The 25,889-nt window shown below is 48.4% G+C and overlaps 1 protein-coding gene across 1 annotated transcript in view; it reads left to right on the forward strand.

The window, feature by feature from the left end:
* Nucleotides 1-19,859: 19,859 nt before the first annotated feature.
* Nucleotides 19,860-25,889, forward strand: part of SP1 (Sp1 transcription factor) — a 31,787-nt gene continuing 25,757 nt past the window's right edge. The window contains exons 1-3 of the mRNA XM_049782975.1: nucleotides 19,860-19,866; nucleotides 22,266-22,543; nucleotides 22,860-24,372. Coding sequence (XP_049638932.1) covers nucleotides 19,860-19,866; nucleotides 22,266-22,543; nucleotides 22,860-24,372 — 1,798 coding nt within the window. The remainder of the gene's footprint in view (nucleotides 19,867-22,265; nucleotides 22,544-22,859; nucleotides 24,373-25,889) is intronic.

Raw genomic sequence — 25,889 nt, forward strand, 5'->3', positions numbered from 1 at the left:
GGTCCCAACCCATACTTGATTCAATGTGCATTATCAATAATATGTTTTTTGGGGGCTGGAGCAACAGAACTGCGGGAAGGGTGTTTGCCTTGTAACACAGATCCCAGGCATCCATAAGGTTCCCGGAGCCTGCCAGGAGTAATTTCTGAGTGTAAAGCCAGGAATAACCCCTGAGCACGACCTGGTGTGGCAAAAGAAAAAAAAAAAGATAAACAAAACAATAAGGGCCAGGAGAGATAGCACAGAGGCGTTTGCCTTGCAAGCAGCCGATCCAGGACCAAAGGTGGTTGGTTCAAATCCCGGTGTCCCATATGGTCCCCCATGCCTGCCAGGAGCTATTTCTGAGCAGACAGCCAGGAGTAACCCCTGAGCACCGCCGGGTGTGGCCCAAAAACCAAACCAAACCAAACCAAACCAAACCAAACCAAACAATAAACATGCTTTGGGGACTGGAGAGATATAGTACAGCTGGTAAGACCCTTGCCTTGCATATGGCTGATCCAGATTTAGTTTCTAGTGCTGCATATAGTCTCCTAAGTGCCAGTCCACTTCTAGGAGTGATCCTTGAGTACAGAGTAAGCACTCATCATAAAAGCAAAAATTAAGCAGGAGAAATAGCACAGCAGTAGGGCTTTTGCCTTGCACGCAACTGATCCAGAATCCAGAACAGACAGTGGTTCGAATCACAACATCCCATATGGTTTCCCTGAGCCAGCCAGGAGAAATTTCTGAGCGCAGAGCCAGGAGTAAACCCTGAGCACTGCTGGGTGTGGCCCAAAAACCAACATAATGGGAAAAAAATTAAGACAAAAACAAAAAAATCATTCTCAGGTCATACTCAGATCAGACTGAGTATGTTTTGCATGCAGGAAGCTCAGGTTTGATGGTCCCTGGAGCATTGCTAGTAGTGACCCCATGAACACAGATCCAGAGTAGCCCCCTAAACACCATTGGGTGTAGCTCAATCCCGCCCCCACAATAACTCTTGCATGTATGAGACCCTAGGTTTGAATCCCAATACATAAACAAACCAACTCCAATATGAAAGCACATTTTTCTATAATCCTGATAGTATTGTCTTGTTCCTCCAGCAAACAATTATTTCTTTGGGTTTTCCAGCAGTAGCACTGTGTTGTTGAGTATACTTGTTGTAAGGCAGGTTCTTTGAGCAAGCTCCTTGGCCCAAGAAGTGACATTTTGTTGGAGGGATCTACACCTGGAAATGATTGGGATCTACTCTTAACTCTGTGTTTTGGGGTTGCTCTCTGTAGACCAAGCAATGCAGGGATAAAATCAGGGTCAAGTACAAACAAGGCAAGCTCCTTAACTCTTGTACTATCTGGGCCATAGTGAATAAGGTACTTGTCTAGCATGTGACCAACCCAGGTTCAAACCTCAGCATCCCACATGGTCTTCTGAGCCTGCCAGGTGTGATTCCTGAAAATAGAGCCAGAAGTAAGCCCTGGGTGCTGCCAGGTCACCAATACCAAAAACCAGAAACAAACAAACCACAATAAATCCAACAATAACAAAATTGAAGGACAAAACCCTTGTATTATCACTCTAGCCCAAGGGAGTGATTTTCAAATACCATGTAATATTTAAAATAAAAAATATTGGGGCTGGAGCGGTGGTTCAAGCAGTAAGGTGTTTTTTGCCTTGCTGGCGCTAGCCTAAGACGGTGGTTTGATCCTCAGTGTCCCATATATTCCCCCAAGCCAGGAGCGATTTCTGAGCGCACAGCCAGGAATAATCCCTGAGTGTCACCGGTATAGCCCCCCCCCCAAAAAAAAAGCGTGCAAATGACTATGCATATTATAAATGTAAATATATATAATATATATACACACACACTATGAAATTGCCTATCCTTATTTATTTGGATTTTTTTTTTTTTTGGTGTTTGGGTCACACCCGACTGCGCTCAGGGTTACATTTGGCTCTGCAGGAAAACGCCCTGCCACTGTGCTATCACTTCAGCCAGATACTTATTTTCCTATCTCCACCCTACTACCTACTCTGGTGTTCAGGATTAAATCTAGTTACAACTCAGTTCATATTTTTGTTTTGTTTTTGTTTGGGAGGGGTCACACAAACCAATAGTTTCCAATTGCCAATCACTGGTAGCAGAAATTTCCTCTTGGTTCACTGAGGAATTACTGTTGTGTAATACTAGATTTGAAAGGTAACACACGAAATACTATTAGAAATAATATGTATTGGGGCCAGAGAGATAGCATGGAGGTAAGGCATTTGCCTTGCATGCAGAAGGATGATGGTTCAAATCCTGGCATTCCATATGGTCCCCGGTGCCTGCCAGGGGCGATTTCTGAGCCCAGAGCCAAGAGTAAACCCTGAGCTCTGCCGGGTGTGACCCAAAAACCAAATATATATATATATATTTCTGCATCAGTAATCTGTGAAATATTTCTCCTTTTTATACAGGCTTATATGCATAAAAAGTTTGAAAAGCATTGATCATGGGCCCGGAGAGATAGCACAGCGGCGTTTGCCTTGCAAGCAGCCGATCCAGGACCAAAGGTGGTTGGTTCGAATCCCGGTGTCCCATATGGTCTCCAGTGCCTGCCAGGAGCTATTTCTGAGCAGACAGCCAGGAGTAACCCCTGAGCACCGCCGGGTGTGGCCCAAAAACCAAAAAAAGAAAAGCATTGATCTAGCTCCTCAATCTTTTCCCCACCAAGGCCTCCTTCTGATTTCCATTTTTGTTTGTTTTTTGGTAAAGCAAGATAGTTTTGTTTAATTTTGGTTTTTGGTTTTTGGACCACCCCCGGTGACTCTCAGGGGTTACTCCTGGCTTGGGGACCATATGGGACGCTGGGGGATCAAACCTCGGTTCGTCCTATGTCAGCCCTGTGCAAGGCAAGAGCCCTACTACTGATCCACCACTCTGGCCCCTAAAGCTAGATAGGTTTTGTTTTTGTTTTTGGATCACACATGGCAGCCCTTGGGTTACTCCTGGCTCTACACACAGAAGTTGCTCCTAGGGGCCGGAGACATAGCACAGAGGTAAGGTGTTTGCCTTAGACACGACAGTGGTTCAAATCCTGGCATCCCATATGGTCCCCTGAGCCTGCCAGGAGCGATTTCTGAGCATAGAGCCAGGAGTAACTCCTGAGTGCTGCCGGGTGTGACCAAAAACAAAACAAAACAAAAAAAGAAGTTACTCCTGGCAACTCGGGGGACCATATGAGATGCCGGGATTCGAACCAGCGTTATTCTGCATGCAAGGCAAACGCCTTACCTCCATGCTATCTCTCCAGCCACGGTTGTTTTGTTTTGTTTTGTTTTGTTTTGGGACACACCTGGTGGTGCTCAGGAGTTACTCCTGGCTTTGTGCTCAGAAATCGATCCTGACAGGCTCAGGGGGACCATATGGGATGCTGGAATGCGAATCACCGTCCCTCCTGGGTAGGCAAACACCCTACTACTCTGGCCCCAGCAAGATAATTTTTATTGAACAAAATTTACTTAGAAAAGAAAAAAGGGGGCCGGAGAGATAGCATGGAGGTAAGGCGTTTGCCTTTCATGCAGGAGGTCATCGGTTCGAATCCCGGCGTCCCATATGGTCCCCCGTGCCTGCCAGGAGCAATTTCTGAGCCTGGAGCCAGGAATAACCCCTGAGCACTGCCGGGTGTGACCCAAAAACCACAAAAAAAAAAAAAAATTTACTTAGAAAGATGGGTGGATCAGAGGGATAGCACAGTGGGTAGAGCATTTGTCTTGCTTCCTGATGACCAGGGTTTGATCCTAGACTTTCCATATGATTCCTCAAGCCTGTCAGGAGTGATTTTTTTTTTTTTTTTTTTTTTTTTTTGGTTTTTGGGCCACACCCGGTGATGCTCAGGGGTTACTCCTGGCTATGCGCTCAGAGGTCACTCCTGGCTTGGGGGACCATATGGGACGCCGGGGGATCGAACCGCGGTCCGTCCTAGGCTAGCGCAGGCAAGGCAGGCACCTTACCTCCAGCGCCACCGCCCGGCCCCCAGGAGTGATTTCTGAGTGCAGAGCCAGGAGTAATGCCTGGGTGTGACCCAAAAACGAAAGAAAAGAAAAGAAAGGAAGAGAGAAAGAGAGAGAGAGAGAAAGGGAGGGAGGGAGGGAGGGAGGGAGGGAGGGAGGAAGGAAGGAAGGAAGGAAGGAAGGAAGGAAGGAAGGAAGGAAGGAAGGAAGGAAGGAAGGTAGGAAGGAGGGAAGAAAGAAAGGAAGAAAGAAAGATGGGGGAAGAGTGATAATGTAGGTTGGGAATTTGTTTTTTATTATAGTGCTCCGGGGGTTACACCCTGCTCAGCATTCAGGAATCACTCCTGGTGGCCTCAGGGGACCACATGGGGCTGATAAGGGGAGGGGAATTGAACCCTGGTCAGCTTCTTCTCTAAGGCAAATTCCTTAGTACTATCTCTCCAGCTCAGGGACTTACCTTGCACGAGCAGACCTGGGTTGGACCCCTAACACAATGTTAGGAGTAAGCCCTGAGCATCACCAGTTATAGACACCACCACCACCACCCAAATAAAACCCCTCAAGAATAAAAGAAAAAAAGAAGAGATAACTAAACTTTCTTCTGGTGCTTCAAAAAAAAAAAAAAAAGATATGAGAAGAATAGAGGAAATAATTGTTCAAGACTGGGACTTGGGAGGGCAAGCCCGATTTTTTCCTATTTATTTTTGTTTGAGGGTCACACCCAGGGGTTCTCAGGCCTTACTCCTGAGTTCTGGGACTCCCTGGCTGGTCTGGGAGACCAAATGGGAATTAAACCCAAATGGGCTGTGTGCCTACCAGCCTTATTGCTCCGGCCCCCTTTTTCTTGAACAATTCATCTTTGAAATATATCTATAACTAAGAGAGTGCCAGAGTGATAGCACAGCGGTAGGGCATTTGTCTTGCACACAGCCAATCCCATATGGTCCCCCGAGCTTGACAAGGGATTTCTTTTTTTGTTTGTTTTTGGGTCACACACGGCAGAGCTCAGGGGTTACTCCTGGCTCTACGCTCAGAAATCGCTCCTGGCAGGCCCCGGGGGACTATATGGGATGCAGGGATTCGAACCACCATTCTTCTGCATGCAAGGAAACTGCCTTACCTCTATGCTATCTCTCCAGCCCCTTGCCAAGAGATTTCTGAGCTGAGCGCAGAGCCAGGAGTAACTCCTGAGTGCCTCAGGGTGTGACCCTCCACAAAGGACTTAATGAAAAGAATACACACAAAAAAATTAAAAAGAAAAAAGGAGAATACACAGAAATGTTCACATTTTACCACAATCCTTTGGAGCTCCACCTCACTGCCTTGAGCGAAGCGCCCTTCTCAAATATGGAATTTATTTCCTGATCTGTATTACTGTAAACACGACAAAACCTACGAGTGTTAATCACTAGTTCTGGTAGAGACAAATGTCCACTCTTCCTGGAGGCTTGCCAGAGGACTTTGTCCAGCCACCTCCTGTCATCTGTGGCCTTGGGTGAGGGAGATCAGGGTGCAAAGAGGCGGTGAGAAAAGGAGCAACTAGCCTTCCTCTGCACAGCCACAGCATTGAGAAAAATCCCTTCGGGAGGCAAGGAAACAAACATGAAAACAACAACAAACACAACACACACACAAAGCCCTGTGCATCTGCAACTCTAGCCTCTTTAATCTTGACTCCCTCCACTGAATGTGACCTTTCCTCCTGTCCGGTCACCCACCGGCCTCCACGGGGAAACAGGGCCAGGTGGAAGGCCTGGGCGAAGCCAGCACACGTCTGGACTGCTCGGGCCACCGTGGCAGTCAGTGCAGAGGAGGAAGGAGGCGTTTGCGGTGTGGAGCAGCAGGCCGGGCCCCTCCGGAAGCCGGGGGTGGAGAGGCCGGGCCCAGCCCACAGTCACCAGCTGCAGACGTGCACCAAGGCCTGCAAACCCCACCCCATTCCTCTAGGCACCTCGTGGCCCAGGCGGGTTTGTTTATGAATCCGCTCCCTCCTCCACCCCCAGCCCGGCCCTCAACCCGCCTCCAGGGTGGCCCCGGTGGCTGCTCCCTGGGAAAGGGGGGACCAGGGCCAGCCCCTAGCCGCCTCCCTCACATCCCTCCCCTTCCTTCTTCCTGCTGCGCTAAGGAAGAACTCCCTGGGAGGGCGGCTCGTTCCCCCAGGTCCTTTGATCCCCTGGGGAATCTCTCCCCTTTGCTGGGAATGGAAGACTGGGCCTGGTGGGACGCTCAGTAGAGGCTGCTTGAGCCGAGACAGGACAGAGAAAGGGACTCGGTTCCGTTTGTTAAAAGAGGAACTTTTCTTTTTTTTAAATGCTGACTTTGCCAAGTAGGACGCCTGTCACCCCAGAGTGCAGAGGCCTGGGCAGGGGTGGAGGAGGAACTGGCTGGGGGTGGTCCATTGGCTTGAAGCAACTGGGGATTTAGGATACCTGAGGAGCCTAAGGGGGTGACTGAGGGGTGAGAAATGTTTATCTTTCAAAGCCTGAGCCTTAGAGGCCAGATAAAATTGTTCTGTGGAGTTCTCATTTCTCAGTGTGGGGTTTAGGCTTTCCTTTGAGCCTCCAGGGTTCTTCTTGCCTTCTCTAGCTTTTCAGCTAGCAGATAGATTGTGGCGTTTAAAATCTCAGCAATTTCTCTTCTCCACGTGTCTCAAGCCACCTTTGCTTTCATTTTGTCTTCGAATTCCCAGATCTACAATCAGGGCTGTCTTGCAACCCTCCTCAGAAAAGAGAACATCTGAGGTTAGGCCAGAGTTCAGCTCTAACAATAACCAAATTGTGTTGACTGTGTTTTCCAACTCATAGACAAAAACTCATTTTCTTCCTAAGGCTTTCTTTCTTCTCCAAGGCCTTCAAGACCACCAGAGGCATCAACGCATTGTCTGATTGAAGAAAAGGCAGTCTAGGTAGAGATGAGCCACAATGCTAAAGGAAAACAAAACAAAGCACACATCAAAGGTACAGAATGAGTCCTTTTAAATAAATATCTAAAGCCAGTCTGAGATTTCTCAGCAGGTTCTGGAAGAAGTCCCACTTGGTACAGGTTTCTTGTTTTTGTTCTTTGCCACATTCAGTAGTGCTCAGGTCTACTCTTTTTTTTTTTTTTTTTTTTTTTTTTTGGTTTTTGGTCCACACCCGGCGGTGCTCAGGGGTTACTCCTGGCTGTCTGCTCAGAAATAGCTCCTGGCAGGCACGGGGGACCATATGGGACACCGGGATTCGAACCAACCACCTTAGGTCCTGGATCGGCTGCTTGCAAGGCAAACACCACTGTGCTATCTCTCCGGGCCCCAGCTCTACTCTCTTTGGCTTCAAGGAACATGTACATAATACAAGGGAACAAACTTGAGAATCCTGCATGCACAACAGCCTTTTGGGTTATCTCTTTGAAGCATCTTCCTGGACTCTGAGGTTGATTTGTTTTTGTTTTTTGGTTTAGGTTTTGGGTTTTGGTTTATTTTGGGGGGAGGGGCTACATCCAGCAGCACTTGGGGTTACTCCTGGCTCTGTGCTCAGAAATTTCGCCTAGCAGGCTCAGGAGACCATATGGGATACAGGGGATCAAACCTGTGTTGGCTGAGTGCAAAGGAAATACCCTCTCTTCTGTACTATCACTAAGGCCCTTCTATAAGAGGTTTTTTTTTTTTAATTGCCACACACACATTGGGAGGGCTGGTGGTCACACTGGCGGTACTCAGGGGTTACTCCTGGCTCTACACTCAGAAATTGCTCCTGGCAGGCACGTGGGACCATTTGGGATACCAGGATTTGAACCACCATCCGTCCTGGATTGGCTGTGTGGAAGGCAAATGCCCTATTGCTGTGCTATCTCTCCGCCCTACCACCGCGTTCAACACTACCACAATGACTTGAGATCATGATGTGAAAAACTTAGATTTTTGTTTTAGAGATCTACAATGAAAAGGTTTAGAAGACTTGAGATTTTATTTTACCATAGGTTTTGTGTATGTGAGCACATGCCAAGAATTTAACCAGGGCCTCATGCATGTGAAGCCTCTGATCTATGGCTGACTCTCACTCCAGTCTCCATCATTTTTCTTTTTTTCTTGGAGTGGGGAGCTAACCTGGTGATGCTCAGGGTTTACTCTTGGCAGTGCTCAGGACACTATGCAGTATTGGGGATAGAACCAGGGTCATGGGGCCGGTGAGGTGGCGCTAGAGGTAAGGTGTCTGCCTTGCAAGCGCTAGCCAAGGAAGGACCTCGGTTCTATCCCCCAGCGTCCCATATGGTCCCCCCAAGCCGGGGGCGATTTCTGAGTGCTTAGCCAGGAGTAACCCCTGAGCATCAAATGGGTGTGGCCCGAATAACCAAAAAAAAAAAAAAAAAAAAAAGAACCAGGGTCAGTTGTTTGCAAGACAGGTGCCTTGTCCTCTGTACTATCTCTATCTCTTTGTTCCTTCACTTCACTTTACTATACTTTACTGTGTTATCTTAGTAGACAGGACAGAGAAAAGTCATCTCAGTCAGACTATAAACCCCAAGTTTTCACACCATATAAGGCAAGATCTCTAGTCCTGGCTGCTCATAGTTGAAAGCTTACTGAGATGTGCCCTAAAGGTGTAAATATACATATATATTTGTCTTGCTTTTGTTTTTGTTTTTTGGATTACACCCGGCAGCGCTCAGGGTTTACTCCTGACTCTGCACTCAGAAATCGCCCCTGGCAGGCTCAGGGGACCATATGGGATGCTAGGATTTGAACCACTGTCTGTCTGCATGCAAGGCAAATGCCCTACCGCTGTGCTATCTCTCCGGCCCCATATTTGCCTTTTCTTTGGTTAGGAGGGGGAAGTTTGATTCATATCTGGCGATACTTGGTGCTACTCTAGCTCTGAACTTAGGAAGGTATTTGATGCTGATGGTATTCAGAGAGCTATGCTGAGCTGGAAATCAAGCCTGGGTCTCTTGTACACAAACCATGTGCTAGCCCTTTGAGCTAGCTATCTCTCCAACCTTCATATATATTTTTTTTGTAAATTGTTTTCATATACTAGATTGCTAGGTGGAAAATTGATGCTAGTCCATGACGGAGAGATAGCATGGAGGTAAGGCGTTTGCTTTGCATGCAGAAGGATGGTGGTTCGAATCCCAGCATCCCATAAGGTCCCCCGAGCCTGCCAGGAGCGATTTCTGAGCGCAGAGCCACCAGGAGTAACCCCTGAGCGCTGCTGGGGGTTGACCAAAAACAAAAACAAAAAAAAGTTAGTCCATGACTTTTTTTTTATTCATCAAAAATATAATATCACGGGCCCGAAGAGATAGCACAGTGGCGTTTGCCTTGCAAGCAGCCGATCCAGGACCAAAGGTGGTTGGTTCGAATCCCGGTGTCCCATATGGTCCCCCGTGCCTGCCAGGAGCTATTTCTGAGCAGACAGCCAGAAGTAATCCCTGAGCACCGACGGGTATGACCCAAAAACCAAAAAAAAAAAAAAATAATAATAATAATATCACACTTATGTTCATATCAGTACCATATATATATTATAGTGGAATCATGCAGCCATGAGGAATGAGGAAATCATGAAATTCACTGCATACAATATGCCCCACAAAAGCATCAGTAATGCTTCTTTAAATTCCTGGACAACTTCATTGTTTGATGCTCTCATTTTGAAACTTGAGGATATCATGTTAACCTAAGTAAGTCAGAAGGACAAGAATAATAGTAAATTTCTCACTAGTATGTGGTATATAGAATAACAGAATGAGGGAAAGGAAGGTATCAGTGGTAGGGAAAATATTAAATCTATACTACAGAACAAACATCCCAAAGGAAGAGAGCCATGAAGAGGTAGGAGGGAGGCAAGAGGAGGTCTGGAAGTGACATAGGGGTAAGTGGCAGGGACATTGGATTCTTCTGTGGTGTAGAGGTAAAGTATATTTATATCTAAGTTACGAGAACCTACACTGCAGAAAGCAAGTCCATGACTTTAAAGTCAGAAAAAGGGGCCAGAGCAGTGACGAAGTGGTAGGGCATTTGCCTTGCACGCAGCTGACCTAGGACCGACCGTAGTTCGACTCCCCAGTGTCCCATATAGTCTACCAAGCTGGGAGCAATTTCTAAGCGCATAGCCAGGAGTAATCCCTGAGCATCATCAGTGTGGCCCAAAAACCAAAAATAAGTAAATAAATAAAAATCAAGTCAAGGGGCCGGGCGGTGGCGCTAAAGGTAAGGTGCCTGCCTTACCTGCGCTAGCCTAGGACGGACCGCGGTTCGATCCCCCGGCATCCCATATGGTCCCCCAAGCCAGGAGCGACTTCTGAGCGCATAGCCAGGAGTAACCCCTGAGCGTCACTGGGTGTGGCCCAAAAACCAAAAAAAAAAAAAAAAAAATCAAGTCAAGGGGCCGGAGAGATAGCATGGAGGTAAGGCGTTTGCCTTTCATGCAGGAGGTCATCGGTTCGAATCCCGGCGCCCCATATGGTCCCCTGTGCCTGCCAGGAGCAATTTCTGAGCCTGGAGCCAGGAATAACCCCTGAGCACTGCCAGGTGTGACCCAAAAACCAAAAAAAAAAAAAAAAAAAAAAAAAAAATCAAGTCAAGAAGAAAGGCCAGAGCAATTGTACAAGTAGGGTGATTTTGCCTTACACAGGACCAATCCAGATTTGATCTCCTGCACTACATATGGTTTTTCATCATCAGGAGTGATACTTAAGCACAGCCAGAGAGTAAGCCCTGAGCACAGTTGGGTGTTACCCAAAAAGAAACAGGGGCCAGAGAGATAGCATGGAGGTAAGGCATTTGCCTTTCATGCAGAAGGTTATTGGTTCGAATCCTGGCATCCCATATGGTCCCCTGTGCTTGCCAGGAGCAATTTCTGAGCATGGAGCCAGGAGTAACCCCTGAGCACTGCTGGGTGAGACCCAAAAACCACACACACACACACAAAAATCCTCACCAGATACCACTGGGTATAGTTCTGGCTCCATAGGACCTACGTAGTATGCATATTTTGACCCTCTCATTGAACTGCAAACCTAGTTGGTCAAAAATCACCAAGAGTGCTAGAGCAATAGTATAGCAGATAGGTAACTTGTTCTACATATGGATGGCTGATGCAGGTTTGATCCCCAGACTGCATATGTTTCCTCTAGCACTGCCAAAAGTGATCCCTGAGCACAAAGCCAGTAGTAAAACCCGAGCACCACTGGGTGTCTACTATCCAGAAAAAGAATCACCAGAAAAGGCCCTTGGCTTCCTGAGCATTGTTTTTGAACTCCCTTGCCCAAATCAGAAGAATTATTTAAGCTGTTATAAGGCTAGAACAATAGCACAGCGGTAAGGTGTTTGCCTTGCACGCGGCCAACACATGACAAATCCTGGTTTGAATCCTGACATCCCATATGGTCCCTTGAGCCCGTCAGGAGCAACTTCTGAGCACAGAGCCAGGAGTAACTCCTGAGCACTGCTGCCTGGATGTGACCCAAAAACAAACAAACAAATAATTATCATGGGGGGCCAGAGAGATAGCACAGCCGGTAGGGCATTTGCCTTGCATGCAGCTGACCCAGGACAGACCTCCGTTGGATCCCTGGCGTCCCATATGGTCCCCAAGCCAGGAATGATTTCTGAGTACAGATCCAGGAGCAACCCCAGTGCACTTCCAGGAGTGGCCCAAAAACACAAACCAAAAATTTTTAAATAAAAATAAAATAAGTGGGCCTGGAGAGCTAGCACAGCGGCATTTGCCTTGCAAGCAGCCGATCCAGGACCTAAGGTGGTTGGTTCGAATCCCGGTGTCCCATATGGTCCCCCGTGCCTGCCAGGAGCTATTTCTGAGCAGACAGCCAGGAGTAACCCCTGAGCACCGCCGGGTATGACCCAAAAAAAAAAAAAAAAAAAAAAGTACAGGGCTGGAAATATAGAACAGCAGTAGGGCATTTGCCTTGCATGCAGCTGATTGAGAATGTATGATGGGTTGAATCCTGGCATCCCATATGGTACCCTGTGCCTGCCAGGAGTGATTTCTTTTTTCTTTTCTTTTCTTTTCTTTTCTTTTCTTTTCTTTTCTTTTCTTTTCTTTTCTTTTCCTTTCCTTTTCCTTCCCTTTCCCTTCCCTTGCTTTTCCTTCCCTTCCCTTTCCCTTCCCTTGCTTTTCCTTCCCTTCCCTTCCCTTCCCTTCCCTTCCCTTCCCATCCCCTTTCCCCTTCCCCTTCCTCTTTCCCTTTCCCCTTCCCTTCCCTTCCCCTTTCCCCTTCCACTTCCCCTTCCCTTTTCCCCTTCCACTTTCCCTTCCCTTTCCCTTCCCTTCCCTTCTCCCTTCCTTTCCTTCCCTTCCCTTCCCTTCCCTTCCCTTCCCTTCCCTTCCCTTCCCTTTCCCTTTCCCTTTCCCTTTCCCTTTCCCTTCCTTCCTTCCTTCCTTCCTTTTCATTTTTTTTTGAGGGGGGTCACACCCAGCAGTGTTCAGGGTTTACTTCTCTATGCTCAGAAATCGTTCGTGGCAGGCTCGGGGGACCAAATGGGATGCCGGGATTTGAACCACCATCCTTCTGCATGCAAAGCAAACACCCAACCTCCATGCTATCTCTCAGGACCCAACCCAGGAGTGATTTCTGAGCATAGTCAGGAATAAACCCTGAGTGTTGCTGGGTGTGACCCAAAAAACCAAAAAATTAAAAATATAAAAAAAATAAAATAAGTACATGCTGGAGGCCTGAGAGATAACACAAGGTTTAGCTTGCATGTGGCTGACCTAGGTTTAATCTTCGGTATTTCATACAGTCCCCGGAGCCTGCCAGGAGTAATGATTTCTGAGTACAGGGCCAGGAGTAATGCGTGAACACTGCCAGGTATGGCTCAAAACCCAAAAAAGAAAAAAAAAAAAAAAAAGCACATGCTTTATAAGCACAAGGCATGAATTTGATCTCAGTGCAACCCATGCATCCCATTTGCCTAAAATGCCAGGCACAACCGGGTACATAATAATCAGATGTGTATAACCCTTCTATAGAATACTGTGGCCAGGAGTGCAACACTGCCGAGCATACATGTGCGCACTACGACCATACATGTGCGCACTACGACCAAAACGAGTGAGATTTCCTAATCATTGTAACAATATTAAGCAGGCCTGGATTTGATCAGTCGTTTCTTGGCATTGCAAAAAAGACAAACAAGAGGCAAGAGCATAGCACAGCATAGGGCATTTGCCTTGCTCATGTTCAATCCCCGGCATCTCATATGGTCCCTCAAGCCTGCCAGGAGCAATTTCATTTTTTTTTTTTTTTTCGGTTTTTGGACCACACCCAATGACACTCGGGTTACTCCTGGCTATGCACTCAGAAATTGCTCCTGGCTTGGGAGACCATATTGAAGCACATGGTCCATCCTAGGTTAGCGCTTGTAAGGCAAATGGCCTACTGCTTGTGCCACCGCTCCCGCTCCAGCCTCTAGGAGCAATTTCTAATTGCAGAGCCAGGAGTAACCCCTGAGCATTGCTGGGCATAACCCAAGCCCCCAAAAAATATTTTAAAAAAGACAAAGAAAAAGAACTCAGAAACAAAAACTGGTTCAGAGAGAGTACACTTAATAAGGCCTTATTCAGTGGCTAACCAGAGTTCGATACACACTACCACATATGGCCAGAGTCTGGTAGGAGTGATATACCTGAGGGCAAAACCAAGCCAAGAGTGAGTTCTAAAAAAAAAAAAAAAAAAAAGTGAGTTCTAAGCACAGCTGGGTGTGGGTCAAAACAAAATATAAAAAGAAACAAAACCAAAAGACTAAGAAATCACTAGTTCTTAGGCCTGGAGAGAGAGCACAGGGTTTAAGTTTTTGGTGGCCTCCTGAGCACCACCACCAGGTGTGGCCTCAACAACAATAATACCAATAATTAAGAGGGAAAGTAGGGGTCGGAGAGATAGCATGGATGTAGGGTGTTTGCCTTGCTTGCAGGACTGTGGTTCGGATCCCAGCATCCCATAGGGTCCCCTGTGCCTGCCAGGAGCCATTTCTTTTCATTTTGTTAGTGTTTTTTTGTTTTTGTTTTTTTGGGTCACACCCAGCAGCGCTCAGGGGTTACTCCTGGCTCCATGCTCAGAAAATCACCCCTGGCAGGCACGGGGGACCCTATGGGATGCCAGGATTCGAATCACCGTCCTTCTGCATGAAAGGCAAATGCCTTACCTCCATGCTATCTCTCTGTCCCTGTGCCAAGAGCCATTTCTGAGCCAAGAACCATTTCTGAGCATAGAGCCAGGATTAACCCCTGAGCGCTTCCGGGTGTGACCCCAAAACAAAACAAAAACAAAACAAAACAAATCAAAACAAAAAAAAGAGGGAAAGTAGTTCAGAAAGAGGAAAAGCTACTTCTGGCCATTTTTTTTTTTTTTTAGTTTAGTTTAGTTTTGTGGCCATATTTGGTGATGCTGGTACCCAAGGCTTAAAATAATAACAACAATAACAACAACAATAATAATAATAATATAATAATAAAGAGGAAAAGTAGTTCAGAAAGAGAAAAAGCTGCTTCTGGTTACTCCTGGCTCTGCGCTCAGAAATCGCTCCTGGCAGACTCGAGGGACCTTATGACAGGAATTGAATCCGGGTTTGTTCCAGGTTGGCTGCGTGCAAAGCAAATGCTCTACCACTATGCCATGGCTCCGGCCCAGTTTAGTTTAGTTTTGTGGTTATACGTGGTGATATTGGTACTCAAGACTTATTATTTTGGGCCCGGAGAGATAGCACAGCGGCGTTTGCCTTGCAAGCAGCCGATCCAGGACCAAAGGTGGTTGGTTCGAATCCCGGTGTCCCATATGGTCCCCCGTGCCTGCCAGGAGCTATTTCTGAGCAGACAGCCAGGAGTAACCCCTGAGCATCGCCGGGTGTGGCCCGAAAACCAAAAAAAAAAAAAAAAAAAAAAAGACTTATTCTTTTTGTTTGTTTGTTTTGGGCCACACCTGGCAGCACTCAGGGGTAAATCCTGGCTCTGTGCTCAGAAATCGCTCCTGGCAGGCTTGGGGGACCATATGGGATGCCGGGATTTGAACCACCGTCCGTCCAGGGTTGGCTGCATGCAAGGCAAATGCTTTACCGCTATACTGTTGCTCCAGCCCCTCTGGCCCAGTTTTAAAGTAAATTTATTCTTTTATATTTTTATTGTTTAGTCTATAGAAAATGTATTTAACAGATAAATTGGATAATATGACTATCAATAAGCAAGCTAAGGGAATCCCTTGTTGGTACATGATAAATTCCACAGTATCTGGAGGAACAAAGGAAGCAAGGAATTGAGAAAAATATTATGGATCTTAGATTTCTTCTTCTATTACTCTTTATTTATTTATTTACTTATTTATTTATTGCCACACCAGCAGTGCTCAGGGCTTATTCCTGACTCTGCACTCAAGAATCTTTCGTGGGGGGGGGGGGTGGCGGAGAGATAGCATGGAGGGTAGGTCATTTGCCTTGCATGAAGAAGGATGGTAGTTTGAATCCCAGCATCCCATATGGTCTCCCCTCCTTCCCGCAAGCCTGCCAGGAGCGATTTCTGAGCGGAGAGCTCAGGAGGAACCCCTGAGCACCGCCCAGGTGTGACCCCAAGACAAATAAACAAACAAAAGAATCATTCATGGGATTCCTGGTAGTATTCAGGGGACCATATTGGATACCAGGGTTGAACCTTATTTGGCAAAGTCCAAGGAAGTGCCTTACCTACTGTACCATATTTCTGGACCCTCAGGGTCTTTTGGTTTTTGGGCCACACCCGGCGGTGCTCAAGGGTTACTCCTGGCTGCCTGCTCAGAAATAGCTCCTGGCAGACACAGGGGACCATATGGGACACGGGGATGCGAACCAACCACCTTTGGTCCTGGATCGGCTGCTTGCAAGGCAAACGCCGCTGTGCTATCTCTCCGGCCCCTCCCTCCCTCCCTCTCTCTTTCTCTCTCTCTCTCTCTCTCTTTCTTTTCTTTCTTCCTCCCTCCCTTCCTCCCCTCCCCCATTCCTCCTTTCCTCCCTACCCCTCCCTCCTCCCCTTCCTTCCTTCCTTCCTTCCTTCCTTCCTTCCTTCCTTCCTTCCTTCCTTCCTTCCTTCCTTCCTTCCTTTTCTTTTTTGTGGTTTTTGGGCCACACATGGTGGTTCTCAGGGGCTACTCCTGGCTCTGCACTCAGAAATCACTTCTGACAGGATCAGAGAACCACATGGGATGCAGGGAATCAAACTCGGGTCCATCCCAGGTTGGCCATGTGCAAGGCAAATGCCCTACCGCTGTGCTATGGCTCTGGTCTAGGGTCTTGAATTTATTTTCCTTTTTTTTTTTTCTTTAATAGTTTTTCGACCACATTCAGCTGTGCACAGAGGATAATTCTAGGCTCTGTACTCTACACCATAAGGGATTTTGTGGCTCTAACCTAGTTTGGCAACATGCAAGGCAAATGCCCTATCCTCTTCGCTATGGCACTGGGACTTGAATTTCTTTTTCTTTATGGGTCACACCCAGCGGCTCAGGGTTTCTCCTGGCTCTGTACTCAGAAATCGCTCCTGGCAGGCATGGGAGACCATATGGGATGCAGGGATTTGAACCACCGTCCATCCTGGATCCGCTTGCAAAGCAAAAGCCCTACTGCTGTGCTATCTCTCCAGCCCAGGGTCTTGAATTTCTTTTTTCTTTTTTTTTCCCCTCCTCCCCGGGTCTTGAATTTCTGAATCAACACTTAAATGTTCTCTCAGTATCTAGGGTAAATTTAAACCCTGGTTTCCATAGAAGACCATGAGGGGAAACTAAAATCAGGAAGTTTTTGAGTCCGTGAAAGTGTTCAATAATTTCTCAAATTTGTTGAAGGGATTAAGTTAGAATATAATCCTATAAAATTCAGAAGACAGAGCCACAGTGTTAGCTCCTCCCTCATGACTCCTCGCAGCCAGTTTAGGTGTGGCCTTTTGCTGAGTAAACTAAACAGCTGTTAGAATCTCTAGAGCTTAGTTACAGAGATGAGTAATGCAGTTTCTTCACTCCAGGAAGTTTCTTGTCTTCTAGAAGTTTCTTCCATCTAGTTTCTTCCTTTAATGTTTTTTTATTTATTTACTTATTTTTTTAGTTTCTTGGGCTACACTTGGCAGTGCTCAGTGGTCACTCCTGGCTGTACTCAGAAATTACTCCTGGTAGACGCAGGGGACTATATGGGATATTGGGGATCTAACTGGGTCAACTCATACAAGGCAAACATCCTACCTGCTGTGCTATCATCTGTCCCCTCTTTTTTTTTTGGTTTTTGGATCACAACTGGCAGTGCTCAAGGGTTACTCCTGGCTCTATGCTCAGAAATCGCCCCTGGCAGGAACAGGGGACCACATGGGATGCCGGGATTTGAACCACCGTCCTTCTGCATGAAAGGCAAACGCCTTACCTCCATGCTATCTCTCCGGACTCTGTCCCCTCTTAATGTTGTTGTTGTTTTTTTTTTAAATAGTTTAGGGACTAATCTATTTTATTTTTTTAGTTTTTATTTGGGGAGCCACTGTCAGCCGCATTCAGAAATCACTCCTGGGGAGCCAAAGCATTGGGGCTAGAGCGACAGCACAGTATGTAGGGCTTTTTGCCTTGCTTACAGAAGGACGATGGTTCAAATCCTGGCATCCCATATGGTCCCCCGAGTCTGTCAGGAGCGATTTCTGAGCATAGAGCCAGGAGTAACTTGAGAGCTGCCGGGTATGACCCAAAAACAAAAAAGGAAAAAAAAAAAAAAAGAGTAAAGAGTTTGTCTTACACGTGGCAGTAATGACCTGAATCCTCGATACACCAACTTCTCCAAACCTTATCAAGAGTGACCCAAGAAATGAAAATCAAAACAACAATGAAATAGTACCTCATATCAACGAGACTGGCACACATCAAAAAATAACAAAAAACCAATGTCGATGTGAATGTGGGGTAAAAGGGAACCTTATTCACTGTTCATAGTCAATTGATTCAAACATTTTTGGAAAACAGTATGGCTACTTCTCATGTAAGAATTATGCTTACATATGACAGCAGTTCCACTGCTTGTCATGTACATCAAAACTATTTAGAAGACATCTGCGCTTCAATATGTATTGCAACACTATTCACAATAGCCAAAATTTAGAAACACACTACGTGTCCAAGAACAGTTGCCTGGATAAAGAAACTGTAGTCTACATACACAATACTTGGCTGTAAGAACAGATGAATTAATGTCATTTGCTACTAGATCTAGAGTATAGTGCTGAAGTAAAGTAAGTCAGAAGTAGGAGGACAGGGAAGAAATGACTCTTCCATCGGTGGGAATATAAAGATACATAGTAAAGGAATAAAAAGTGGCCAAAGGCAAGAGAACCTGAAAACTTGTCTACTGTAGAATTTATCAAGGTGGGGATAAGGGATGGGAATGGTACAGGTGGAGGATATGATGAAAAACTGTAGCATGAACCCAATCAAATATTTATAGTCAATTATGATGCAAAAAAACCAAAAAAGTGGCCCCTGAGTAAAACCAGTAAATGTCCCCAAAAATACTCTCCACCACCCCAAAAAACAAAGTAAGGTGCCTCAGGAAAACTTGATCTTTGTAGCACTCTATCTTATTTCATGCTTTCAGAGTAGTGCCAAGTAAGGTTAGGAGTGTGGGTGGGAAGGAAATGACTGAAAAGAGCCATGACCTTGATTGAAGGTTTTTCTCCAACGCACTTGAGTCTCAAGGACAAACTTTTTAAGAGAAAAGTAATGCTGACCTCTGTGGGGCACAATTGCATGAGATGGCTTTCTACTAGAGTTTCACAAAGATCCTACAAACTGGTCAGCTGAAGTTTGAACTGACTGTTGGCAGATCTTGGCGCGCCTGCCTCCCCCCCAGGCTTTCCACCCACATCCAAAGGCATCTGCCAGCATGTCGGCCGCCCTGAGGAGGGTTGAGCCTTTTAAAAAAACAACCCTTTTAAAAGCAGTTTCAATGGAGAGCGAAACGAGCCCAGAGTGGCGGGAAGGGAACGGGGCGCTCAGTGTCTGAGCCCTGACACTCGTGGAAGTGCAAGGCTCCGCCTAAGCGTCCCACTTAAGAGCTGTAAAGACGTCCCCTGAGGAGGGCCAATATGGCGACGGAATCCTCTTGGCACAGCCCTGTTCCCTCCCCGTGACCAGCTCCTCTGGTCACGCCCATTGGCCGAGCCGGAGGCGGTGCCTGCTCTAAGGTCCCGCCCTCTGGAGTTCATTCGGCGTTTCATTGGCTCTCCGTCCGCGTCAATCTGGATCCCATGTTGTCTCTTTTCAGCTTTGATCCAATCAGAACTTTCTCGACGGCCCGCCTGATTTCTGATTGGTCTAGACCGAATCCATTCCGGTCTCCGCCCACGGGGAGGAGGGAAAAAACTTAGCCCGAGACCCATCTCGGATCCTGATTGGCCAACGCGCTGTCACTTCTCCCGAATATCCTCCTATCCCGACTTCCGTGGGAGCCCGCCTGCGCGTTCATTGGCTGCTTCGGCAGCCGATCACCTCCATCTTCCGCCCACTCCTCACTTCCTGCCTCTCCCATTGGCGTTTGAAAAAAAAAGCGAGGGAGGGGCCGCCGCCTGGAGGGGGACGCAACTCGGGGTGGCCACGCCCCCGAGCAGAGAGAAGGGCAGCGCGCCTCGCGACTGGCTCACTCGCCCGCCTTTCCGCCGCAAGTCCCGCCTTCCGCCCTCCCTCATTGGGCGGGGCAGCGGCGAGGGGGGCGGAGCCGAGGCGGAGGGCTGGTGGCGCGCGCGGCTCCCTCCCTCCCACCTCCTCCTCACCCCCCCCTCCCTGTCCGGTCCGGCTTCGCTTTGCCTCGTCAGCGTCCGCGTTTTTGCCCGGGCCCCCCCCGACCCCCCCGGGCCGGACCCCTTGAGCTCGTCCCCCCGCAGCCGGCCTCCACCATGAGCGGTAAGTCGGGGGGAGTCGGCCGCGAGCCGAGGGGTGCCGGGAGGAGAAGGAAGGGAGGGAAGTGAGGGGCGCGCGCGGCGCGGGGACCGGGCCGGGCGGGCCCCGCCGTGAGGGGGAGCGGGCGGGCGGGCGGGCTGGAGGCGGCTGCGGCCGCCCTGGTCCCGCCCGGGGCGGAGGGAGGGAGGGCGGGCGGAGGGCGGTGGGGCCGTGGCGGGGCCTCCGTGGGGAGGGGGATGGGCCGCCCGCCCCGGGGGAGGGGGCAGCGTGGCCTCGCCCGCCCCGCGCCCGCCCCGGCACCCCCTCTCCTCCCCTCCCCTCCCCTCCCCTCGCGACCGCCCGCCCGAGGGACGCGGGGAGGGAGCGAGAGCGCGTGCGCGCGCACGACTCCCGCGCGGGGGGGGGGGGGGCTGCAGCCGCGGGGGCGGCCCTGAGGACGCGCAGGCCCCGCCCGGGCCAACCGCCCGCCCGCCCTCTCTCTCTCTCGCCGGCGGCGGCGGCGGCGGTGGACGGCGCCGCGCCTGCCCCCAGGGCCCTCCCCTCCCCCTCCCCTCCCTGCCGCTCCCCTCCCCCTCCCCGCCCTGGCCACGCCCCCGGCGCCGCCCTTTCCGCCTCGGCCCCGCCCGGGCGGCCGGTAGCCACCTACCTACCTCCTGGCTCACTCCGGACTCGGCCCCTCGACCCGACCCCCCTCCTTGCGCGGCCGCTCCAGACGTTTCCTTTCGCCTTTCTTCCTGGTCCTCTCTGATGATGGGTGCTTTGGCTGCACTTGAGGCTTTCTCTCTCTCTTTGCAGCATCCCAACATGGTTCCCCCACCCCAGACATTTCACTTCTTCTTTTCCATCATCCCTCCTGATCCTCCCTCAATGATGCTTTGGATGCACTTGAGGCTGTCTCTTGGAACCCCTCTTTGCAGCATCCCAACATGGGTTCTTTCCTCCTTACTGGTCCTCTCTGATGATGGATGCTTTGGATACACTTGAGAGGCTTTCTCTTGGCCTCTCCCCCCCTCTTTGCAGCATCCCAAAATGTTTCCCCCACTCCAGACATTTCATTTCTTCTTCCCTTCATTCCTCCTGGTCCTTCCTGGATGCTTTGGATGCACTTGAAGCTTTCTCTTGCCCCCCCCCCCCGCAGCATCCCAAAATGTTTCCCAACTCAGACATATTCATTTCTCCTTTCTTCCTCCTGGTCCTCTCTGATGGATGTTTTTGGATGCACTTGAGGCTTTCTCTTGCCCCCTCCCCCCTTGCAGTATCCCAAAATGTTTCCCCACTCAGACATTTCATTTCTTCTTTTCCTTCATTCCTCCTGGTTCTCCCTTATGATGGATGCTTAGGATGCACTTGAGGCTCTCTCTTGCCCCCCCCCCCCTTCACAGCATCCCTTCCTTCCTCCTAGTCCTCCCTTATTATGGATGCTTTTGATATACACTTGAGACTTTCTTTCCCTTGCCTTTTTTTTTTGTGTGTGTGTGCCCAATCGAGCAAGTTTTCCATCCACCTACTTTTCTTGGTCTTAAGTATACACACACACACACACACACACACACACACACACACACATATACACATACATATATATATATTTCCTCCTCCTGATCCTCCCTTATGGATGTTTTTGATATACACTTGAGGCTTTCTCTTGTCTGGTTTTTTTTTTTTTTGGTGTCCTAAATTGAGCAACTTTTCCATCCACCCACGTTTTTTGGTCTTAAACATTATATATATGTACATATATATATATATGTCTTAGATATTTTACTAACCCCAGCTCCCCTCCAGGATTTCTTTTTCTTATTTGGAAGTTGTTTCAGGAATGCCCGCTGCTTCCTCTCCCATGTTTTCTGTACAAAAATGCACTTTTTTTTTTTTCTTTTTGGGCCACACCTGGCAGTGCTCAGGGGTTACTCCTGGCTGTCTGCTCAGAAATAGCTCCTGGCAGGCACGGAGGACCATATGGGACACCGGGATTCGAACCAACCACCTTAGGTCCTGGATTGGCTGCTTGCAAGGCAAACACCGCTGTGCTATCTCTCCGGGCCCAAAAAAATGCACTTTTTGATTGCTGTCCAAGTTCTCACTTCACATCAAGGAGGATTGAGGCCCAGTTTTATTTAGCACCATCTCAGAACCTGATTTGAGGCTCTATACATCCTTCAGTTTATACATTCCCCCAAGTCTTGTTTTCTTAACTCTCGGGCAATCTTTCATCTTTTTTTTTTTTGGGGGGGGGGGCCACACCCGGCGGTGCTCAGGGGTTACTCCTGCTGTCTGCTCAGAAATAGCTCCTGGCAGGCACGGGGGACCATATGGGACACCGGGATTCGAACCAACTACCTTTGGTCCTGGATCGACTGCTTGCAAAGCAAACGCCACTGTGCTATCTCTCCCGGCCCATCTTTCATCTTTTGTTCGTCACTTATTTCATCATAGCTTCCACTTTACCTTTTTTTTTTTTTCTTGTCCTGACTTTAAGTCGTCTATCTTTTCATCGTTTATAGACCAAGATCACTCCTTGGACGACATGGCAGCTGTCGTGAAGATCGAAAAAGGCGTCGGTGGCAATAATGGGGGCAATGGGAATGGCAGTGGTGCCTTTTCTCAGGCTCGGAGCAACAGCACTGGCAGCAGCAGCAGCAGCGGTGGAGGAGGAGGAGGAGGAGGAGGAGGAGGACAGGTAAGTTGCTCAGGATAGAGTGGGAAAGATGTTGAGAGGTTGTACATATTCTTAGGTAATTAACCTTTCCACACAAATAGAAATGAGAAAGGAGCTCAACCATTTTAGACTAACCATTTTCTGGTTAGGGAAGTAAAGATAGTCAGGTGACTTGGAGCCCCCCAAAGATGAGCATTTCAGCAAAATAGGTTAGCTTTTGTTGGTTTGTTTTTGCTCTTAGCACTGTTTTGCTGTTTGTTATATACTGCCCCCTGGGCTGGCTGCTGGGTGTCACTAACTCTCTTCCTCGCCCTTATTTTCTGGCCAGGAATCCCAGCCATCCCCTTTGGCTCTGCTGGCAGCAACTTGCAGCAGAATTGAGTCACCCAATGAAAACAGCAACAACTCCCAGGGCCCAAGCCAGTCAGGGGGTACAGGTGAGCTTGACCTCACATCCACACAACTCTCACAGGGTGCCAATGGCTGGCAGATCATCTCTTCCTCCTCTGGGGCTACCCCTACCTCAAAGGAACAGAGTGGCAACAGTACCAATGGCAGCAATGGCAGTGATTCTTCCAAGAACCGCACCGTCTCCGGTGGGCAGTATGTTGTGGCTGCCACCTCCAACTTACAGAACCAGCAAGTCCTGACAGGACTACCTGGAGTGATGCCTAATATCCAATATCAAGTAATTCCTCAGTTTCAGACCGTTGATGGGCAGCAGCTGCAATTTGCTGCCACGGGGGCCCAAGTCCAGCAGGATGGTTCTGGTCAAATACAGATTATACCTGGTGCAAATCAACAGATCATCACAAACCGAGGAAGTGGAGGCAACATCATTGCTGCTATGCCAAACTTACTTCAGCAGGCTGTCCCCCTTCAAGGCCTGGCTAACAATGTGCTCTCAGGACAGACTCAGTACGTGACCAACGTACCAGTGGCCCTGAATGGGAATATCACTTTGCTACCCGTCAACAGCGTTTCTGCAGCTACCTTGACTCCTAGCTCTCAGGCAGTCACAATCAGCAGCTCTGGGTCCCAGGAGAGTGGTTCACAGCCAGTCACTTCAGGGACTTCCATCAGTTCCACCAGTTTGGTATCCTCACAAACCAGTTCCAGCTCCTTCTTCACCAATGCCAATAGCTACTCAACAACGACTACCACCAGCAACATGGGAATCATGAACTTTACCACCAGCGGATCAGCAGGGACCAACTCTCAAGGTCAGACACCCCAGAGGGTCAGTGGTCTACAGGGATCTGATGCTCTGAACATCCAGCAGAATCAGACATCTGGAGGTTCACTGCAGACAACTCAACAAAAAGAGGGAGAGCAGAACCAGCAGCCGCAGCAGCAACAACAACAACAAATTCTTATTCAGCCTCAGCTAGTTCAAGGGGGACAAACCCTTCAGGCTCTCCAGGCTGCACCATTGTCAGGGCAGACCTTTACAACTCAAGCTATCTCCCAGGAAACCCTCCAGAATCTCCAGCTTCAGGCTGTTCCAAACTCTGGCCCCATAATCATTCGGACACCAACCGTGGGGCCTAATGGACAGGTCAGTTGGCAGACTCTTCAGTTGCAGAATCTCCAAGTTCAGAACCCACAGGCCCAGACAATCACCTTGGCTCCCATGCAGGGTGTTTCCTTGGGACAGACCAGTAGCAGCAATACCACCCTCACACCCATTGCCTCAGCTGCATCCATCCCTGCTGGCACAGTCACTGTGAATGCTGCTCAACTCTCCTCCATGCCTGGCCTCCAGACCATTAACCTCAGCGCTTTGGGTGCTTCAGGGATCCAGGTACACCAGCTTCCAAGCCTGCCATTGACTATAGCTAATGCTCCAGGTAAGGCTTCCAGTTTTTTGTATTTGTTTTCAAAACTAACTAGCATTTTCAACTGCAGCTGTTTTGAAGACACCTTTGTGTGTGTGTGGGGGGGGGGTGGGGGGCCTAGGGGAGATGGTGTGAATAGCACTATCTTAAGGGCTCTTGGGTGAATCTTTTGGCCAAAATAGAGAAACAGCAGCAATTCTATTTAAGTCATTGGGAACAATTTTTTTTGGGGGGGGGGTACACCCAGCGGCACTCGGGTTACTCCTGGCAAGCACAGGGACAGTATGGGATACTGGGATTCGAACCAATGTTGGCCCTGGGTCAAACACCCTACTGCTGTGCTATCTCTCCGGCCCTATTTGGAACAAACTTAATAGAAACTTTTTTCAGTTAAGCTGAGAAAGGAGTCATTTATTTTTTTGTTCGTTTATTTTTGGGTTTTGTTTTGGTCGTGCCTTTCGGGCACTAAGAGATTCCTCAGAAATTACTCTTGGCAAGCTTGGGGGCATATAGGATGTCAGGGATCAAACCTGAGTCAGCCATGTGCAAGGCAAATGCCCTTCCCGATGTGCTATTGCTCTGGCTCCATGGGAGTTTTGTTTTTTTTTGTGTGTTTGTGTGGGGTCACACTAATTGATATTCAGGGGTTATTCCTGCTCTACATTCAGGAATCTCTTTTGGCTGTGGTTGGGTAACCATATAGGATGCTGGAGATCAAGCCCAGGATGGTTGCATGCAAGGCAAAGTGACTTCCTTACCTTCTGTCCTATCTCTAGCTCCTGAAAGGAGTCTTCTGGTTAGTGTTTTTGATATCTTTATACTTCAGTGTCTCAGTGTAGAACAAGTATCATCAAATTTATTCTGTAAAGGAATGGATAGTAAATATTTTAGGACTTCTGTATCATTTATGGTCTTGGTTACTTTTTTTTTTTTTCTGCCATACCCATTTAATGCTCAGGGGTTACTCCTGGCTAAGCACTCAGAAATTGCTCCTGGCTTTGGGGGACCATATGGGATGCCCGGGGATCGAACCGAGGTCCTGATCCTTGGCTAGCACTTGCAAGGCAGATACCTTACCTCTAGCGCCACCTCGCTGGCCCCATTGGTTATATATTTTTTTCTTTTTACAGTCTTTGAAAAAGTGAAACCAGGTCAGACAGGTGACTCCGTGGGCTGACCATATGTCTTTCATGCTTTGCATATGGGAGATCTGGTTCAATAACCACTTCATGCCTAGTACTGTATGGAGTGAATTCTGAGCACAGAACCTGGCCTGTCCCTTCCAATACCACTTGGAGTTGACCCTCAAACTAAAACAGAATGAAGTGTAAATTTGTTCTTAGCATTAGGTCCTTAATTGACCGTGGGGGTCCCCTTTGTAGGATAAGTTTTTTTTTTTTATATATATATATAAAGTGGCCTATTTTGGGGGCCGGAGAGGTGGCGCTAGAGGTAGGGTGTCTGCCTTGCAAGTGCTAGCCAAGGAAGGACCTCTGTTAGATCCCCCGGCATCCCATATGTTCCCCCCA

Source organism: Suncus etruscus, chromosome 11, assembly GCF_024139225.1.
Source record: "Suncus etruscus isolate mSunEtr1 chromosome 11, mSunEtr1.pri.cur, whole genome shotgun sequence".
NCBI classification, from domain to species: Eukaryota; Metazoa; Chordata; class Mammalia; order Eulipotyphla; family Soricidae; genus Suncus; species Suncus etruscus.